We start from the raw sequence: 21,592 nt of genomic DNA on the forward strand, positions 1-21,592 counted from the left end.
AAAACCATGATTTTCACTGTGACAGTACAATAATTTTTCAATAATTTACAGTAAATTCTAGTTTTATGCCACAATACAAAAACAATAAACTTTAACGTTTATACAGTAAATTTCAATGTAAAAGTGACCTTTACATTAAAAAGGGGGGGGGGGGGGGTTGTATATGTATCTTAACATTAAAAAAATCGATATTTCCCCAGACAGTTTTCTCTCGAAAACAGTAAAATTTAGTGTGAATTTACTGTATCAGTTTTTTTGCTGAACAGAAAAATTAATTGTTACTTGAAATTTAATTGTAAATCTACTGCAAGAGCTCTGCGTCGAACATAGTTGAAACAGTAATAACTATAATATTTATTGTTTTATGATTGTTTGTAGGAAAAATGCTATTGTAAAATTCAATTCTGGACAATTCAATTCGTCGCCTCAAAATAATTGAATGGCGCGTTTCCAATGAAACTTACAATATTGAATTGGTATTTAGACCACTCGAACCGGTTCAATTTCACCCCTTAACCATTTTTAAAATCGCTCAAACTGTCAAACTCAGCGAAAACGGACAAAACAGTGTTTGTGTTTACAATTTGATGCGCGCAAGTATTCGTGAGCTTAGAAGCTTGACCGAAAAACGGAGAGCGAGTGAAAAATCTGGTAAAACATTCGCTGGTTGGCAGGCGAACCTTTCAATTTTGCGAAGTTTATTTCCTTATTCAGTGGTGAAAATTGTTGGAAGCGAATCGAAATTACTACATTTCGGTAGACGGTGAGTTGCTTCACGCGAGTGAAATGGAATTCATGAGTTTAACGATTGAACCGAGCTGAAAATCCGTTCTCAAATTCCGGGCGGGTGTGGTGAAGCAAGCAAGAGTTCCATTTTTTTGCCTGCACTTGTGGGTTCGTCTCGGGTGTCGGTCCTAAGCGGGGGTGGTGTGGCTGGTGTGCAGTGTTGTAAACAAAAATCAAAATGGCTGCTGGTCCAGCAGTGCTTGAATGAAGTGAAATGTTTTCCTTTTTATTGTGAGTGATTCAGATGAAAGCAGTTTCGTTCGAAAAGCCTGTAATTTAAAGTTTAGAGGCATGATTGATTAGTATTTTTAAGGCAGCAAGTGATTGATATCTTCAATTTTTTGTGGTTGGTGGGTGACTAATATTAATTCTAAGAAACTTACATCGTCCTGCCTGAATGAAAATACCTAATCTTTAAAGAATATTGTAGTAACAAAAACAAGAGTCCATTGAAAACAACAGTTCAGTGTAATAGTTTCTGTAAAGTAATATTTATTGAACATGGTTTATTAGCTAATTTTGGACATGGGTTGTTTCTTGTGTTTAAGTTGATCCAAACGATAGTTTGCAATTGTAATTTTATTAGTGTTAACGAGAACCTGATAGTTGAAACTATTTTCTAAGTAAGGGAAAAAACTACACTTTTACCGAATGAAAGGATAATGTTGAAATAGGTACCTGATAAAAATTTATTCATTTTCATCTACATCTACATTCTCATTCAAAATGGAGTTCCTACTGAAAGCAATAAAGGAAAATAACTATACACTCTTGAAGTAAGGATCTCGGGAGAAAGACACGAAAGAAAAAGAATCATAAACAGCTTATACGAACGTCGCATGCTATCCAACGTAACGCACGCTTAGTGTTTTTGTATTTTATAGCTATTGAGAATGCACTTCTCTAAGCATGACGACAAGTCTCTGTACTCGTCGTCAACAGTGTCGTAGTCAGCAGGTTCACTTGTGTCATATTTCCTACATTATAAAAACCAGTACTAATAACAGGAACAAGTAGGAACATTGTTCTGGCGAAATAGTACCTTTTATGAAAACACCGTGTCGTAGCATTCACTTTTATACATAGAAGACTTTTAAAGGTTTTCAGATGGGATTTTCGATTGATTGATACCGGTGTAGTGGAGTGCACTGGAACTGCACCATTTTTGCACTTTCTAGCAGAAGTGCAGAAAACTGGGTATGTTCCATTGACGCTTCTGCTAGAAAGTGCAAAACCAGTGCACTCCACTACACCGGTGCACATCAGTCGAAAATTCCATGAGAAACTTCATTCTGGATGATTATCTGTGAAAGGATAATTCTTGAGCGTTTTTTCAAAACGTCATATCTGCAATGAGTTACTCTCTTTGTTTACTTTCTCTTCTGTTAATAATTCGGTCACTTTAACATTTATCCCTCAGCTCTTTGCATAATATGCTAGTTAAAACCACCGTTTTTCGATCTATACTGTAAAATAAGTGAAAAGTGTTATAGTGACGCCGTCAAAATCGAAAGAGAAAGTATAAACAGAGAGTAACTCATTGCAGATATGACGTTTTGAAAAAATGCTCAAGAATTTTGTTCAATTGCACGGTTGTTTTTTCTTTAACATGCACCTTATACCATGTACCCTTATATCCTTTTACTGCTACTCCAATGTACACAATACATCCCTAGCAATGCGAGAAGATCGGTGACCTCGCTTGCACTTGTGTCAGACTTGCGCCAGACAGGCCGGAAAAGAGAACGATGATTTTCAGCTCGAAAGGAAAAACGATTAGAAGAGCACGCGTGTGTGTGTGTGTGATCTTGTGTTACTTCGCGAGCCGCTGTTTACGTAGAAAAAATAAATTCAAACTCATTTTTGTTTTCTTCTATGACTTTTGCGCTAATCTTCAGGAGTGGATTATTTCGCCCGTGAATGCCAACATGAGCTATCAAATGCCGCAAAATCGAACAAGTAAGTGCCTTTTAAAATATTTACTATGAACATAATTCGATAGAGAAAAAAGGGTTTTATCCACAACGAAGTCGGCTCTGTTAAAAAGCGGAACTCTAAGTTATAACAGAGTTCCAAAAAACCTGGTTTTCTGGGAAATGAAACATTCCGCAAGATTGTATTTTACGGGAAAGGATTTCCCGAAAAGTGACATAATTGCAACACCAGTCAAACTTACAAAATCAGTTTGTTTTATTACAGTTTTTAATGTGCTTAACTATTTTTACAGTAACTTGTAATTTAAAAATTCAACCCACCTATTAATGTACTGTAACTGTCCAATTAAACGAGAATTAACCAACACAACAATATATTGCAATGTCATTAGCACGACACACATCAGTTAGTTTTGGGGTTTTCGATTGATTGACACCGGTGTAGTGGAGTGCACTGAAACTGCACCGTTTTTGCACTTTCTAGCAGAAGTGCAGAAAACTGGGTTTGTTCCATTGACACTTCTGCTAGAAAGTGCAAAACCAGTGCAATCCACTACACCGGTGTCAATCAATCGAAAATCCCATTTGCATTGCCATTTTATTGCTCTAAAAGAATTTTCAAGAGGACCGACCAGTTACAAATGGGGTTGATTGATTGACACCGGTGTAGTGGAGTGCACTAAAACTGCACCGTTTTTGCACTTTCTAGCAGAATTGCAGAAAACTGGGTATGTTCCATTGACACTTCTGCTAGAAAGTGCAAAACCAGTGCAATCCACTACACCGGTGTCAATCAATCGAAAATCCCAAAAGCATATTTCGGACTAAAACCTTGCTAAATAAAACATTCCACACAAAAATATGGATGCCAAGTTTAAATTGTTCGAGGGAGGCGGTAATAAATTGCAACAAAAAGGCACAAAATAGTAACCCACAAAAAGGGCAATATTTTTTCCTTTGTTTACCTGAGACGGCTCATTGCGTTAGCATAACTCAACCGTGTATCTTTCATGACGAACGACGTTGCGAAGAACTGTGAAGAAGCTCGTCCAAACCTCTCAACGGTATCCACTTCTCCGTATTTTGATATATGAGGAAGCTCACGAAGATCCGTACGGCAATCTTTAAAATCGCTACCGACCATCTTATGTCGTTTTTCATTGAAAAACACTGGGGCGGTGGATTGCACTGGTTTTGCACTTTCTAGCAGAAGTGGGAATGAAACACGTCTAGTGGCCTGCTCTTCTGCTAGAAAATGCAACACCAGTGCAATCCACCGCCCCGGGGTTTTTCAATGAAAAACCCCATTAGATTCCGATGAAATTTTATACGTTTCACCGACATGGAACACTAAACATTTTCCACAGCCAAAAAGATTATTTTGACTCAAGAACAATTTTTTAAAAGACGTGACAGTTTCTATATCGACGAGAACATTTCAAATGGGCCGATAAACAAAACGTAAACAATTCCGGTTAATACTTACTTCAAATGGACAGCCGACTCTGAAGCCTCAGTTGGCGAAATAATGGATTATCGAAAAGGCACATAAGCAAAATAACTTGTTTTGCTTATGTTCCCTTTCACTTCCCCTCAAAAATTAACGGCTCATAAACACCAAACAACAAAACGGAAAAATTTGTTTATGGGCCCTTTTCTTAATGAAAAAGACTATACTTGAAAAGGGAACAAAAACATCGCAACACCAAGAAAGGGATCAAAATAAACGTCACATAATCATTTGCTGTAAACAAAAGGGCTCACCCGCACGCACTATAAGCTAACGTCTCGCCGAAAAGGGATTATGGGAGAGGGCACAAAACCAGTGCGATGTTTCAAAAGGGACCAAAACATTTATCTACAAAAAACGTTCAAAATACAATTTTTTTAATAAATCTGTTATATTATTCGGAAAAAATGGTTAATTTAACACGGCATTGAGTTGTTTGGTCCTTAAATCAAGCTCCTGTTCATAAATGGGAATATAAAATACGTGGTAATTTTTCGGACGCCATTTTCTCAACATGAGCATATTGTATATAATGCCTTATGAAATGTTGACGTCGATATGTAGCATTTTCGAAAAAAAAGCTCGATTACCGTATTTTTTACAACAAAACTATTTGAGAATGAGTAATGGAAATGAATACTTCTGCACGAAAAATATATGCACTGAAAAAAATGTTATTTTTTACAAAAACAAAAATTTATGTTGCAAATTTAATTAAAAATATTTCGAAAGCTACCACATTTCAGAAAATTTTTGTTATGAGCATTTTGATTTAAAATGGCGCTTAGCATCATATTCAAAAAGAAAACTATTTTTGGCTGCAAATAGTACAAACTATAAAAATATGTCAAAAGTTGTTGTGAAAACTTTTTTATTGAAAGCTTCTCCATAATCCAAACACACTGAAAAAGTTTCTTTTACGTCTTTAAAACGATAAACATTAGATTGTTGACATTTTATGATGGGGTAACGCGAATAACTTATAAAAAGGGCACAAGTACACGAATTAATTGTTTATGTTGAAGCAAAAGTCCAAATATGTCGAAAACTATTGCAGTTTTGTATGTCAATTAGTATGAAATTTAAAAACATGTATAAATTTATTGTTAGACAAACTTTTCTTTTGTCTCTAGGTTTTTTTGACAAAATATGAAATTTAAAAAATGGGTTTTTTGCTATTTAAATTTTTGACATAAATTTTTGTTTTTGTGAAAAATGATGCAACATTTTTTTCAGTGTATTTTTTTGCACAGAAGTATTTATTCCCTATAACTGGTTGTCAGATAGTTTTGCTGTATGAAATACACTGCCGTTATAAGCTTAATTGTCCCATGTTCTACGGGATTCCCTATGTACATGGGACAAGTATGCGTAGAACGGCAGTACAGTAATTGAACAATTTTTTTTTTTAATTGATTCGCATAGAAACGTCAAACCCCTTTTGAAAAATGCTTTTGTATCAAAAAATTGCAATTGGCAAAGAAAATCATGGAGATTCATAAGACGAACTGCAAAGTTTCGTTCGAATCGACGATGGTCATATTTCGCGGTCGGCCAGTTTCTCATGGAATCCCTCTGCAAATAAAAGCTAATTTTTTTAAGCTCGCGATTGTCTTCTCTTCTCTTCCCCCTTTGAACATTTTTCAGTACCGGTTAACATGGAATCAAGAACTGTCGTAGGTGGCCAATGTGACCAAAGCGAATCTGGTTAGCCTTTGGTAATATAGACCTATCAATCCCTGTAATTTTGCACCCATTTTGATAAGTGTAGCATCATTTTGATATGATGATACCACTCGGTATGGAAATTTACTGTGTGATCACGCCCTTCAATCTGTAGCTCTGGAACTAGAAATCCGATTAAACTGATATTTAATTACAGCCCATGGCGATGCTAGAACTTTCATTTGGCCTAATAGTGTTCAAATCAGCCTATCGCTGAGAAAAATGAGCGACACCATTTGACACCTACACTTACCCACACCGGCATTCCGAGTTAGACTAACTGAGTCGACTCGTATATGTCACTCGGTCCTCTGGACCGGGATCAGGTTAACATTTTCTGAGTAATTGCATAACCGTTCTATATGAGAAAGGCAAAAAAGCTCCGGAATTTTGTTGTGCAACCGAACTGTTCAACTCATAACTCCGAACCAGAAACTCGATACGAATAACTTTCAACGTCAGTTAATGAGTATTCCTTTCATTTGAGACTAAGTTTGTAAAAATCGAGTCATCCCGGAGAAAGTGGTTCCATCGTAGGTAGTCGTGCTTTAGTGAGCCAGAATCACAAATTCCAGCAATTTAGAAAAGATTTTAATAATTTCAGCGTCATATAGATAGCAGGGAGATACTTGCTGCGTGATACATCATCTCACTCTTAAACACGTAACTCCGGAACCAAAACTCTGTTCCAGGCACAGGCATCGCTTCAAAAGTTTTTTTTTGCGATGCAGTGAGTGTTAGTTTACTCAGTCAATTTGAATACAATAATGCAACAATTTGAATTTTTTTCTAAATTTTCATTGCAAAATATTGAAAATTAGGTGAGCGAGTGTGATTTTTTAGGAAACACCTCGAAACCATGCAGTGTACACCGTAACTCAAAATCTTCTGGACCAATCGTTCTGAAATTTTGCACAGTATTTCACATCATTGCACAGGTAGTTGCAGAACTTTTTCACATTTTTTTATTATTATTATTTCAACATGTTATCACATTATTTTACCAAGGATCGGATTTCTGGCTTCAAAGTGCTACAGAAAATTCAAAATTTTAGCAAAAAATAAAAACACCTGTAGTTACATGGGGAATGATTCGAAGAGCCCCTGCCAAATATCAAAACAATTGGATCAGCAGATTTCGAGTTATGATGTACATCGCAAATCAAGTTTTCGACGAGGCGCCTCCGGTAAATTCACTGCCACTTGCTCAATTGTCAATATTTTGCATTGTAATTTGAGGGAAGTATTGTTCGATTGTGGCATGATTATGTGGAAATTGAAGTGATATACTAACACTCTCTGTATCGCCACAATTTAAAAAAAACTGTTTTAATTCACCTATCTTATCTATGATTTAATTGCTGGTTACGTTCAATACAACATTAAGGAAATGTCTATTTCATTCTTATTCCACTTGGTAAGTATATATAAGTGCACGACTGTCACGAACCTAATGGGCAAGATGTCGACGCTGACACATTTGAAACAAACAAAAATATAATATTTAATTAGCTTGATCAGCGTGAGCTGAATGTTATCTTTATATTAACATATTTTGAAATGCGGTGTGATAGGGAGGGGAAAATAATTAGTGGGAGGGGGAGGATTCGTCGGAACCACCTAACTTATTTTGGTATACGGGGTGGATGAAGGGACTGCGAGTATGAGGTTGATTTGAGAGAGTGGGGCGGGGTGGGGTGTGAGTGAAAGTAACTCCGGAACCAAAATTCAGAACTGAATGAAATTCAATAGCACTCAATGGGAGTGTCATCTTTTTCATTTGAAATCAAGTTTGTAAAAACCGGTTAAGAGTTCGCTGGAAAATAAATGTGACTTGGGAACTTGGTGAGTTCCCCGGGGGCATCAAGAACCGCCATAGGTGGTCCATGTAGTCAAAGCTACTTTGATTGATCATTACAGATCTAGAGCCACAAATCCAAGTGATGTGAACCTATTTGAATATGTATACCAGTGGTTTTCAACCTTTTTCGTTCCATGTGACCCTTTCCGTATATTGATGCCTATGATGTACCCCTTTCTGAAAATTGTTTACCTGTTCCTGTTCCACTCTCAGTAAGCATCTCAATTCTTGACACACTAAAACAATATAGAAAGATAAAATTCCGAAGGCAATGTTAGGATAACAACTTTAAAGTTATCCCGCATAATTCACTCCCTACAATAGTCTAATTTACCCCTAGGGGAACCACTGATGTATACCATCATTCAGACATCAAAGTGTTACCAGTTTATATGGAAATTTGCTGTGTGACCGCTCTCTTCAACCCGCAACTCCGGAACCGGAAGTCGGATCAACTAAAAATTCAATAGCAGCCGATTGGATGTACCGTTGATTAGAGACTAAATTTGTGAAAATCGGTCCAGCCCTATATTTTCAAAATCCGTTTTAGCCCTATATTTTCGAAATCCGCTTGGGGCAGTATCGCACGAATTTTTGTTTTTTAACAAAATACGTACATCAACATGAAACAGACGCTTGGGGGCAGCCGTTTGGGTACACTATAAGTCACTGCTATGATGTAAGTTAGAATTATTTTGACAGGAAAATTGTGCATAATTTCGTGCGAAAAACGCCAAAACGAAGTGAAGAGAACATAAAGAACACATCTGTTCAAGATGGCGCCAGTATTCGATTAGCCTCTAAACAGTTCACGGTTTCGTTCAAAACATTATGTGCTCGTGTGAAAGGAAAGTGCTCGTCATCAATGAAAGGGCGTCAGATATTTCACGTGAGTTAACAATATAATAATTTTACGTGTTTTTGAAGTAGATAATCGAAAAAAAATATGAAAACAGAAGGAAAAGGAATCCAAAAAAATTGCCCCAAAGCGCAAACGTGATCGTCACACAGTTAAGCAATCACGTGAGCCGCAATGCACAACTTCAATTCCACACTCTCGCGACGACGGGGGCACCGAAAAAGTCATTCGCATGTATAAAGCCAGACACAGCTGCTTAAAAAATATGGTTTTTCAACATTTCCTTCCGCCGTTTCATGATTTTTCACATCATTCGGCATTTCCTCATTTGTTTACCTCAATAACGTCAATGGCTTCATGTATTATTTGTGTTATTAATATTTACATAACCCGCAGTATTCATACTCCTCAAATAAAAGTTGAACCGTTGATTTTCTAGGAGTGTACATTGTTTTAGTTAACCAGGAATATAATGACCAATCGTATCCCCAGATTTTAAAAACATTGTCAAAAAAGGACTTTCGCCTTATTAAAGTTAGCTTGAAAAATATTTAGCCAGGCATAGAATCATTAAACGTTGCCAGATGTATAGCCTTTCCAACGAGTGCTTGTTTGGCAAAATCTGCGTAAACATACCATCGCACGAGCTTGCCAAAGGAAACTGACCTACTTGACCCCACTCTACGCTATTATTTATTTACTTTTTTCGTGTTATTTTAGTTTTTAAGGCAATAATTTTGTAAGGCAAATGGTCAAGCTGTGCCAATAATGGCGATTTTAAAGCTATGTTTAAAATCTCTACAAACAAAAATTTGAGGTCAATCATAAATGGTTACATTGGAGGTCAAACTTCCTCAATTCACAAAAAATAGTCATTTTCAGCAAAAAAAAATAAACTTTCTATTATCACTGTTGGCAATTAATAAACTTTGCTTAGTGAAAAATCGTGAAATTACTCAATTTAAGCCCAAATAAGAAGAGTTGGGTAACCCAAGCAATCTCTCATGGTTTCAAACATCATACAAGCCCATAAAAAGACCCTAAATATGGTCCGTGCCACTTTTCACAACCATGAAAACACCATTAGATGGTCTCAATAACCCATAAATACACCAGAATATGGTTTTTATATGGGATCTGCCGGACCATGGTGAAGGTGTTTTCATGGGTTGATACCATTAAAACACTATCAAAACACCATGCGGTGGGGGTGAAAGCAGACCATGGCCATGGGAGTATTATGGGCTTTTCGTTTGCTCGGGAAATGCTACGTAAAAGCACCTATCCTTTTTTTGTTTATTCAATTTGGTCGCCACATAGAACCTAAGCATTTCTAATCGAAAAGTGCCCCTTTTCATTTAATAAATTTTATGATTTTTCATTAAATAATGTCCATAAATTACCAACAGAAACCAAATTAAAAGTTGCTGGAAATGACTTTTTTGGGTGTATTAAGGATCCTTCATTGAGTAAGTTTGACTCCAATATGAACATTAATGATGCCTTTCGATCGGTATTGATGTTAAATTCATGTTTTTATGCAAAATAATGGATGCTTTTATATATATAAAAAAATCCGATAGAAACTCAAAAGGTGCTTTAAAATAGCCATTTTTGGCATTTTTGGCTATTGTGCTAATTATAAAAACTAAGCTAAAAACTTAAAAAAAAATAAAAATTAATGCAATAGACAACATTTACAAAACTAAGGTATATTTTTTTCTTAGTGGAGAAAATTTTGGTAACTCTTTTTTCACTAAGGAGAATTTTTTTTTCAAATCACGAAACTCCTCTCCAATAACTTATTTAACAATTACAACTTTTGTTGGTAAATTTTATCGCAATGAAGCATTGTTAATTCAATGAAGCTATGAAAATTGCAATATTTTCAAGTGACTTGCACTAGTGGTTCCAGTTAGAATTTTAGTGAAATAAACAACTTAAATTTCTTATTTTTGCTTTGCAATATCCGGTTGGGGCATTATAATACGAAAAACTTTTTTGACCACTGCAATATACACACAAACATTGTGTCAAATCGTCCCAAGCTGAGTCAATTGGTATGTAAGACTCGGGCCTCGGAAAAAAACCATGAAAGTTTGAGCGAATTTTTTACATATTTTGTAAGAAATGTAGTAAGATGTGTAACTTAGCAGCACTTCCGTTAGAAGAACGGACTTGGATCTAAGAGTAGATTTTGCTTCTGGATTCGCTACAACCAGGCCCTTGAAAGCATATTTTTATCTACTGATTTATCCAGTATTTGAACATACTTTAACTCATTGTTTAGCTGTTAAGATATTTAAATTTCATTTCAATTAAGGTAGACACACGGAAAGCATTGAAAGACGTTACCAGAAGTGACAGAGAAGATGTGTTTACGAGAAAAGTTGTGTAGTTTAATAGAAAAGGAAAATTCAATACCATTTGTAAACTATAAAAACCCGTTTTAATCCACCTAGTGGTGCAACTGTCACTTATCCATATTACGATTCCACGGTTGGTTTTGTTTAATATAATGGTGGAAATGCCTATTAAATATTCAGTGCGATTTACACATACGTACAATGAATCGACAGCTACGAACTTGAGTCGCTATATGTCGACGCTCAAACGTTAAGAAATTGTAAATTAGTTTCTCAACTCAAAATCATTTCAAACCAAATTTTGCACTGGTTTTTCAAACCCACTAGGAAAATTTATTCTAAAGGAATTAGAAAATTTTATTCGCGTAGAGGGGTACTTGATGAGGGAAGGGCGGTTTAGGGAAGGATGGTGAGTGACGTGGGGGGGGGGGGGAGGTCCTCACCGTATCCCCCTAACTACGACCCTGTTAAAATACAGAAAACTTATGCATGTCAAAAAAATTAACTAAGTTGACGATGTTCAGAGTGATTGCATAACCTTTCTATAGGAGAAAGGCAAAAATGGTTTAAATTTGTTTCTTTGAAAAACTTAGGCATTTTATAGGGAGGTCAATTTCATGTTCAGAAATTAGCCGACACCCTGTTAAAGTTATTATTCCACTATTGCAGACTTTTAAAACTATATTCTACTTAAATTTTTCTGATATGTTCCAAGGAATGGGCGATTTTTGTTCGTTTATTTGAGACGCTCCTTCTTACAGTCACGTCACCTAGTGACAACAAAATTTCATTCTAGTCACTAGGTGACGTGACCGTGAGAATGGGGCCCGTTGTGTTTTTGATTTCCGCGCAGGTAGAATTTAGTGTATGCTTCCGTAGTTACCAGGAAAATTATGCGAATAAGTAGGGGAATTGTGGGAAAAACCGACACTGTGGGTAAAACCGACACCCCACAACTTTTCTTAGAAATCAAATTTTTATTCATTTCATCATGATACATTATTATTAGTACGTTTATGTAGAGCATTTGAAGAAATATTGGATTTACGTTAGTGCGCCGAATGTCATAAAAATAAACAAAACATACGACAGCAGCGTTCATACTCGTCTGGATGTAAAATTTCGTTGGTAGATTTTAAGGTTTTAACCGAACAAAAGCTTTTCAAATCACCCCATTTTTCAGTACCTATTATTATCGGCCTTTCCTATGATCAACTAGGTGCATTGAAGATGAGTTTGAGAAATTCAATATTTTAAATTGCTTTTATAAAAAAATGTGCGCTGTTAGGGTAAAACCGACACCCTTTGGTTAGGGTAAAACCGACAAACTCTTAAGATGGTTGTGTTTACTTGCGATTCATTACAAAAGGCTGGGGATCTTTGTGACACTTCAATTACACTATTAGCACACTATAGTAATAGCTGAAATACACAGAAATACTTTTATTGTGTTTATTTCTTATAAGTCTCTTTAAAAATCAAAAATTGGATTTTTCGCTTATCTGATTCTATCGAAGCTTTTGCTATTTCTGCAAAAAGCTCATCAAACCGAATTTCTAGTGTTCTCTTGGTTTGTCATAGACGAACTTTTTCACAATGAGACAATGATATTATGTATACCCCAATAGATCGTTGATGATCAGAGTCCGAAAAATCAAATCTGAAAAAGATACTTTTACTAAGAAGTGTGTGTGTGTGTGTCACTTATAAGTGAATGAATCCAATTAGCAGAACGTAGAACGCTTGCAAATTTTCTCTTACGAAATAAAATGACACTAGAGGTTGAAATGATGTGCGCAAGGATTATTTGGAAATACTCATATCAATAAATAATCCTATAGCATAAAATACTCTTATTTATAGTACTACGCTTTCGAACTTTCTTCCCCTCACTACATGATGAAGCAATAAAAAGCACATATTTGCATCATACATACCCACACTTTATTAATCACGCATATATCTAATTTTTAATAAATATAAAGATTTTAATAAAGTGGAGAGAAAATAAATTAAAAGGGGTGTCGATCTTACCCCTATAGGGTGTCGGTTTTACCCGCAGTGCCTACAAAAAGTCACTTTGTTTTCCAAGTTTTACAACCAATAATTTTTAATGAAATTAATTTTTCAAAGCGCTGAAAAAATTAAGTCTTGTTAAGAATTTTCTGAAGAAGAATTGTGCATTAAAATTATAATTTTATTGGTTTTGTGGCAACTTAGAAAAAGTGTTAGGCTTAAGGTATCGGTTTTAACCATAATTCCCCTACTGTGCAACATTTCAAAATGACTGGTCGGGTAGATTTTGAGTTATGAAGTACACCACAAAACAACTTTTTCGAGGTACCTTCGCAGATTTACCGTAACCCGTTCAATTTTCAATATTTTACAATGAAAGTGTTAGTTAATATTGTCCGAATGTGGCTTTAATATATGGAAATTAAAGGAATCTCTGTATCACTAAAACATTTTTTTGAAAAATGTCTGTTTTACCGAATTAACCTTACCCTCCCCTTAAAAAGGCAACAAAATGTAATCTATTTAATTTCAAGAAAGTAAGTGAACAAAGTTAACATAATCCACTCACAAATTTAAAGCCCTGGATCTTGATAATAGTATGAAAGATTTCCTTAAAACCTTAGGTCATTGTTATTTTGAAAAATAATGAACACCTTTCACTGTCGTGGGTGAGATAGTCCTTAGTAGGATTTTATCAAATTCTACTCGTTTGTTTTGCGTGTATCACGTAACCATATTTACAAACAGCACATGTGTTGTCACTTGATTTTTTTCAAGCATGTTTACTGAAAATTCAATAATGACACGCTTTACTTGAATAATCTACTAAATAATTTCACAAGTCACAGTTCATTTTTTTCAATTATAGTTCCCATCCCCCACCGACGCTACGGCATCAACACGTTATGATTTTCCCCATTTTCTTGTACACCTCCACACCAACCCCCCATCTTTTGCGGACAAAATTTTCTTTAACGAAGTGGGGAAAATTCCCCTGCCAACAAAAACATATGAACACCAAAAAGCGCAACGGCCGAGCAGATACGCCCTAGCGAGCGCATGGGAGGAGTTTGTTTGCACCCTAGCTAGGTCAAAAGTTATTTCCCGGTTTCACCCCCCCTAACGGCGGGGGTGGAAAATGGCGTATCCTGACGCGTGCTCAGTAGCGCACCCAGCTTCGGAACCGGTCGGTTCTTCAAGAGGACTTGTGTCTGCCTCTACAAGGACCACTATTATTTCGTTTGCTGTTGCAGGATCTCCTGGTCGAGACTCCGTCCGTGTATCCGTGTGTCCGGACGGGTAGTGAGAGTGCCATTCAAGCGTTACAAAGGATATAGAACTTTTTTTTTCGCTGGTGGAAAGTTTTGTGCAGAGAAAAAATTTGCTCTAGAAGTGCATTAGGTGGTGGAGAAAAGAGCAACATTATTGTTAGCTGGTTGGTGCAAGTTGGTGACGGGCTTTTCATCCACTCGGTGGACATACAGAGTTGTGCGGTGGAAACGCGATAAAAAAGGACGTCGTCGCGCGTCTTGGATACGTGTGATTTTTTTTATTATTCGTTCCTCTCGCTCTCATTTTTTCGCATTCGATTTATTAACGCTCGCGCGCGAAAGTCGACACGCGACGCGGTGGTGTGTGAAAAGTGACTGTCCAATACCCACGCACGGTTGCTGGTGCGATCCGTCAGAACGCAAGGAGTACACTTCTTCCTGGTCGTAGTTTACACGCCGGAGGAAGGTATGCATCTTGGCAGTTAGTTCCAGCGCTGCCCCAGTGGATATAGTTTGATAAGAATGGCTGGGAAGGGTTATCGCTGCAGAAGCCCTATCTCACTGCGGATATTGTGTGTGTAACTTTCTGTTGAGTTAAAAATGATTGTAGATGTGTATATTTTCAGCATGCAACTGTAACAAGAGGGATTATTTTTTCCTATTAGTATGGTATTCTGAACCAAATAACAGAATTATACGTTTGTGTGATAGCATCTAGTCCTTACATACATATTCATATACAACGCAATGTGTGGCCATCGTTTTCAATTTTTTTAAGAACTTATGCGGCCCCTAAAAGCGAAAAAGCCCCAAAAGTTTGTAGGTTAAAAATGAGTAATCTATTGCGTTATATTGTCAATTCCAGTTCGATTCACAATGCACAAAAAAAACTTGAAAAATACCAAAACTTGGTGGTGATTTCTCAAAAAACAAAACCATTTTGGTGTTTCAAGTTTTTTGACCAAACGGTTTGTATAATTCGTTTTTTTTGGTAGAATAGTTGCCTGATTATTGCACTATGCTATATTTCTCCTTAGTGGAGGACAATTTTGGTAAAAACTATTTTTCTCCATTAAAGAGATAATTGTTTAAAACCATCTTTGCGCGTGAGGAGCACAAAACCTGTAACTAAATTAGTTATGGCATTTGCGTTTCGACTTCGTCTCATCAGAATCCGACACTGACTTAGTTAACGGACTAACTTTCCATTCCATAACTAATTGTTATGATTATTTTATTTGCTTTACCGAAATTAACGAAACCTGTCAAAATCAACCTTTTACTACTTCGCTTTTTAAGAGTGACCTGATTCTATTACCTGAAATATGCGAGGACATTTTCATAGCTTTCTAACAGAACTTGATGAAAAAAATGCAAAATATACGTGTTAAAGGTATTTTAAGACAAACTAAGTCTAAGCAAAAGCTCAATAACTAGATAACGATAGAGATTTGACCTTTTTCGTCATAAATGATTGTCTATCGCTTTTTAATAGGTTCAGAAAATTCAGTCAGTTTATCGGTGATAATATAAAAGTATGAAAAATTCAATAAGTGTCGACTAAAACGTTACTCATAAATAAACTATTAATTCAACAATTTCTCTTCAGAAAACCATCTCTCTTCAAAAAACCGTACGTATGTACTATTGATTTTGTCAATCATTTAATTTTCATAATTGAATCTTTTATCTTTGATTTTTGGAATTTTGAATGAAATCTTGGATCTTTGAACTTTAGGATCTTTAGATATTCAAGATCTTTTGTTTGTTTGATCTTTAGAATTTTTTAGTTTTAGCTCTTCGAAAGTCGAGTTAAGAGCTTTAATTTGCTTTTAACTTTACAAAAATTAAAAAAAATCTTACAATCGGTAAATCATTGTATCTTTGAATTTTAGGCTCTTTGGTGCCTTCCTTAAATTTTTAGATCCTTTAATTTTGGATTTTCTTATCTTTAGATCTTCTCATGTTTAGATCTTTTATCTTTGAATCTTGGACTGTTTGACTTATTGTGGTTTTTTATCTTTGGATCATTGCATCATTAGATTTTTACATCTTTTGTGCATTTGTTGGATTTTATGGTATATAAGACATTGTGTTTCAACCAGATTGTTTTTCGATGAGGTGAAATTACTGAAAATAGACATTTCTGCCAAATAAGTATTATTTACATGTTTAACCCTGTTATTTTCAGCTTTATATAGGTTTTCGGGATTGCTGAATCTGATTCAGATGTCGAAAATGTAAAATTCAAAAGGACGGATCCAATATGGCGACTGTGTTTGGCTAAATTTCATGTTTTTTATATCGGCTTAAAACGTTTTGCAATGGGGTTTTCGGGTCGCTGACTTTGATTCTGACATCAGAATCGTAATCAGCGACCTCAAAAACTCGGGTTTTATGCTCATTGTAACAAAATTCGCAAATTTCGTAAAAAAATGGCTGCCCAGAATCGTAATCAGCGACCTCAAAAACCACATAATCTATTTTTGTGTTAATTGAGAAGCTATCCCTGTCTCTCAGAATTTAATTTATCATACATCGTCGCTGTTGTGCTATCTTATGACAAACGCCATTTTGGGGTAAACTGAGTTAAACATGCCATATTGTTGGTCTAAAAAATCTCTACAAAATGGCGTTTTTGGAATTTTGACATCCTACTTGGTTACTGTGATATAGCGAGAAATGTGCTGAGAAATTCTGTGATATTTGCTTAAAATGACTGTGTCTGGGCATTGGCACAAGTTATCTTGATGGATTAGATGTTTTTCTATGTAAAAATGTCTAAGAAACACAATGGCAAAATCATTTTTAAAATAAAAATACACGAAATGTGAGAAAAAAGCAATTTTAGTTTTAAACTGGAAATATAGCATATTTGGCAACACTGTATCCAAAAATTATTATTTTTTTCTAGTTTCCCTGACTCATTTCCTTTAAAATGCATCTCACCGATTGTTTATAGACCAAATTAAGCCAAAGATATAAATAAAAGTTAATAATTGATGATTTTTTTCTATGGAAAATTTTCCAAGCGCGATCATGACACGCCATACAAATTTTGTCATCAATACACACCTATGAGTGCGACTTTTGTTTACATGTTTAGCAAAAACTCGTAATATAGTCACCGATCTTCACAATATTTGAGAGATTAATACTGAATAGACAGAAGCATCAATTGTATTCTCTGAATTGTTTCTACTATTTACCAATTGCAAGTTATTAAATCTCAAACTTTGAAAATCGTTTTTCTCGAAATGTGCAAAATGGCGCTTGTCATAAGATAGCACAACAGCAACGACATATCTTCGGCTGGCAGCCGTTCAGACGTTAAAAAAATCTTAGTGCTATATATTCATTATATCTAACTTAAAAACTCTTTTTGGACACATAAAAATCAAAAATACCAATTGTTTCGTAAAAATTCACACGCCACATATCGATCGGTTTACTCTGTTCATATGCAGTTCTATTCCGGGGGATCAATAGAAGAGGCGGGTTCCGGAATCGGCGCTGCGGAGCGTAAAAGTTTACTTTCTGGAGTAGATCAGAACAATCGATGTTTCCAGTGATAACGTCAAATACTACAAGCCTCTGTAGTAAAACCCGTCGCTGTTCAAGAGTCTGCATGTTCAACAGCTTGCATCGGTCGGAGTATGGAGGCAAACGTACAAATCGTAAGAAACGATTTTGCACACGCTCGATTCGATCACGTTGAGTGGCGTTGTGTGGCGCCCAAACTTATACAGCATATTCCAGGGTACCGCGTATCAGAAAGCAGTACAATGTTTTGAGTACATACGGATCACTGAAATCATCAGATCAACATAATAATAAACTCCCTGTTTGCATATTTTGATAATTTTTTTTTTCGAAAAATTTGACCTACGAAAAATTCTGCAAAAAAATCTAATATTTAGTTCACTCTTTGAAATACTTGCAGCCTAGAGCAAATTTTATTTCTCTAAAGATTATCATAGATTCGCTCGCAGAGGTTGTTTGTGAATAAGATGAATATAAGCGACCCGAGATGACTGCCTTGCGGGACGCCAGTCGGTAATTCGAAATCAGTCGAGGTTAGGTTACAAAAAAATAACATGAGCGGATCTATTGTCTAGTTAGGACTTCAGTCTTATTAATGGTAACATTAAGCGGAACTTTATTGAAAAATCCAAGTATACCTCGTCTACTTGGCGTCGTTCTTCGGGGTACAATACACAGGTGTAAACCAATAAGTTTGAAAGAGTCGATCGTTTTTTGAGCAATGCTGGAAATCAGAGATGACAGATCTAGCTACAGCATACATTTTTTCATGTTCTAATTTCTCTAAAGCTTTCACCACGCAGTAGATAATGGAAACTGGTCCGAGTTAATTATGGAATTTATGTTACGACTGCGTCTCATCAGAACCCGATACTAACTTAGTGACAGAAAAATTCTAGCGCCGGATTGACTCAAAAAAAAAAACGGAGACACAACTTGATGAAAACTAATGAAATCGAAACTTGATTTAGCTTAGCAAGCCAATGCAATATGCACTATGCAAGTTTTCCACGCGCTGTGCACTTCTAGTTTTTGGAATAAGAGCTATCGCTGGTGTTTTCCATTTAAAGATTTATCTTTTCATGCTAAATTTAACTCAATTCATATGAATTACGAGACGTCAAGTTACAAGACTATAGTTGTGTTATCATGCTGGTATTGTCCCCGTTATTATTCTTGTTTGAAAGTAACTTCAAGCTTCACTTGAACTTTTTATTTAACACAATTTTCTCGGAAATCCAGTTTTGGACTAATCTAAACTAACGTGTAATGCCTATTAAGCGTTTATCTAGATCTTAGTAGAGTATTTCCTTATTTTTGTTATTGTTATTTTATTTGGAATTTAGTAGACATTACATGTGTTATGTTTCGATTGTTGAAAATTAGGTCGAAAAGTAGAGTTACGCGTATAGAAACGAACAGTCATCGTAGCGTCAGGTCGGGAGGTAAGGTCACTCTGCATCCTGAATAAGGAAATTCTTAAACAGCTCAACTCGATAATTACGGGAAACACCAATTCAGTATCAATTTCAACCGCATAACAACGTCTCGCAATTGCAGTTCGAAGAGATACGTCATCATAGAATACCTTTTCTACGAATCAGAATGAAGTTATAAGATTGAATTGAGCAAGAAACGAATATTGGTTTAACGTCTTGTTCGCGAATGAAATTTTTTTTTGTGTTTTTATTTTAGAGGCTTTCAGCTTTGAGCTGGTTCACCTCTTTGGGTCTAATTTGAAGAAATTTTTACATTTTAAATTAGGTAAGTTAGATTTTTGAGTAGAGATAGGTTTCTTTTAAAAAAAGCAATAATTTTTGTTTCGTCGACCGGGTCGTTTTGAAGAATGTCTCGTATATTGGAGTGAAGATCCAAGTTTGCCCTTGCAGTTTCTAGTTGTGGATAATTAATCAGCAGATGTTCCACTGTTAAAGGCACTTGGCAGATCTTACATGTTGGTTTAGGTGCATTCGATATGAAGTCTGGGAGTGTTATCCGAGTGTGTCCAATTCTAAGACAGGTAAGTATCTGCTGCTCCTTGCGGTCAATCCATTTTCCGATGTCACCTTTTATTTTTCTAAGAAATACTTGTCGATTCATATTCCATTGTTGCTGCCAATTGTGTACGTTGTTCTACTATCCTGCGTACATCGGTTCCCGGGGGTTGCAGTTCCAACATCGCTGAGCTTCTTCCGAGGCATGAATGAAATTTTAATATTTTCATGAGACACGTTCTTCATTTCTGTTGGGTAATGCCAACCGTGGTACGAGGCAACTTCTGTCGTTTTTGCTGACAGGAAATGGCATTAAAAGACGCATTGCTAGTGTATCCATCAAAAAAAGTAAAATTTTCGGTATAGTTTATGCTTATTTTAGTCCGCTCAAAATTGTTTCGTAATCATTTCACTAATAAAATCGAACGATTTTCAGTACTAGCTTCAGTTTGCTTACTACCCTCGAATAATTAGTGTAACCGTCATACAAAGTAAAACTTTCGGTACAGTTAATGCTTATTTTAGGCCACTCAAAACTATTTAATAATCTGTCAACTAATAAAACTAATTAAATCGATAGATTTTCAGTTATAGCTTCAGTTTGCTTACTACCTTCGATTATTTTTTTCGAAGCGATTTTGCTCTTTTCCGTTTGCTAGTTCTCATTCTGTGAAAAACATTTGAAAAAATAAACATTTTTTTTAAGTCAGTATATTTTTAGACATTTTCTGCCTATTTACCATGTCGAAATTTCAGCCATTTGGGGGCACTATAGTCACTACCAGGCATTGCATTTATCGCTCATATGAGTGAATGCGTCCGGATAATTTGCTATTGCGACAATAAAAACTCACATTTTCACACGAAAAGTTATTGCCACTCACACAACTTCTACGGATAAATACAACGTGTTATTTCTCCGGATAAATAAAACCGTCCGAGATCACGGTATCCTTTTTGCGCTTTCTGCCTTGCTGTCGCTATTCCAAAACAAGAAAAAAACAAGTCTATCGTACTTCGTTGCCGCTTCAATTAAGTGTATATTTTGACGCCTTTATTGATTTCCACGAAATTAAAATATTATCACCTTCTCCGGTGAGAAGGAAAAAATCAAATAGATTGTATCCGGAAAATTATTCTCACGCTATTTGTGGAGACGGAGAATTTTGCGCCTCATCTTATCTCGGAAATGTTGGACATCAGATAAGCTTTTTCTCGCGTGAGTCAGAGAGATTTACAATATCTGGTCACTACTACAATGTAAATTTGAATTATTTTGACAGGAAAATTGTGCATAATTTCGTGCGAAAGCAGGACATAAAGAACGCAATTGCATCTGTGCAAGGTGGTGCCGGTATTCGATCAGCATTTAAATAATTCAAGGTTCTGTTCGAAACATTACGAGCTCTTGTGAAAGGAAAATGTTCGTCAGATATTTCGTGTGAGTTAAAATACAATAATTTAAGGTGTTATTGAATTAGATAATAAAAAAATATGATCGAAAGAGAGAAGGAAAAGCAATCCAATAAAATGCTCCGAAATGCAAACGTTATCGTCGCACGGCTAAGCAACCATGTGAGCCGGAATACACAACTTCAATTCCACACTCTGGCGACGACGAGGACACCGAAGAAGTCATTCGCAAGTAAAAAGCTAGACACAACTGCTGATTAAACGTGTTTTTTCGACATTTCGTTCAGCGGTTTCATGATTTTCACATAATTTGC

The 21,592-nt window shown here is 35.8% G+C and overlaps 1 protein-coding gene across 3 annotated transcripts in view; it reads left to right on the forward strand.

The window, feature by feature from the left end:
- Window positions 1-605: 605 nt before the first annotated feature.
- The window catches only part of LOC131681316 (armadillo segment polarity protein), a 78,775-nt gene continuing 57,788 nt past the window's right edge, over window positions 606-21,592 (forward strand). The window contains exons 1-2 of one of the 3 annotated variants that reach the window (XM_058962068.1): window positions 606-763; window positions 2,685-2,745. In XM_058962068.1, the coding sequence (XP_058818051.1) occupies window positions 2,715-2,745 (31 nt within the window). In that variant the 5' untranslated portion in view covers window positions 606-763; window positions 2,685-2,714. Of the gene's footprint in view, window positions 764-1,019; window positions 1,137-2,684; window positions 2,746-14,285; window positions 14,795-21,592 lie in introns of those variants that run through there. The other 2 variants (XM_058962079.1, XM_058962095.1) reach the window with 2 other exon arrangements.

The sequence above is a fragment of the Topomyia yanbarensis genome, chromosome 1 (genome assembly GCF_030247195.1).
Source record: "Topomyia yanbarensis strain Yona2022 chromosome 1, ASM3024719v1, whole genome shotgun sequence".
NCBI classification, from domain to species: domain Eukaryota; kingdom Metazoa; phylum Arthropoda; class Insecta; order Diptera; family Culicidae; genus Topomyia; species Topomyia yanbarensis.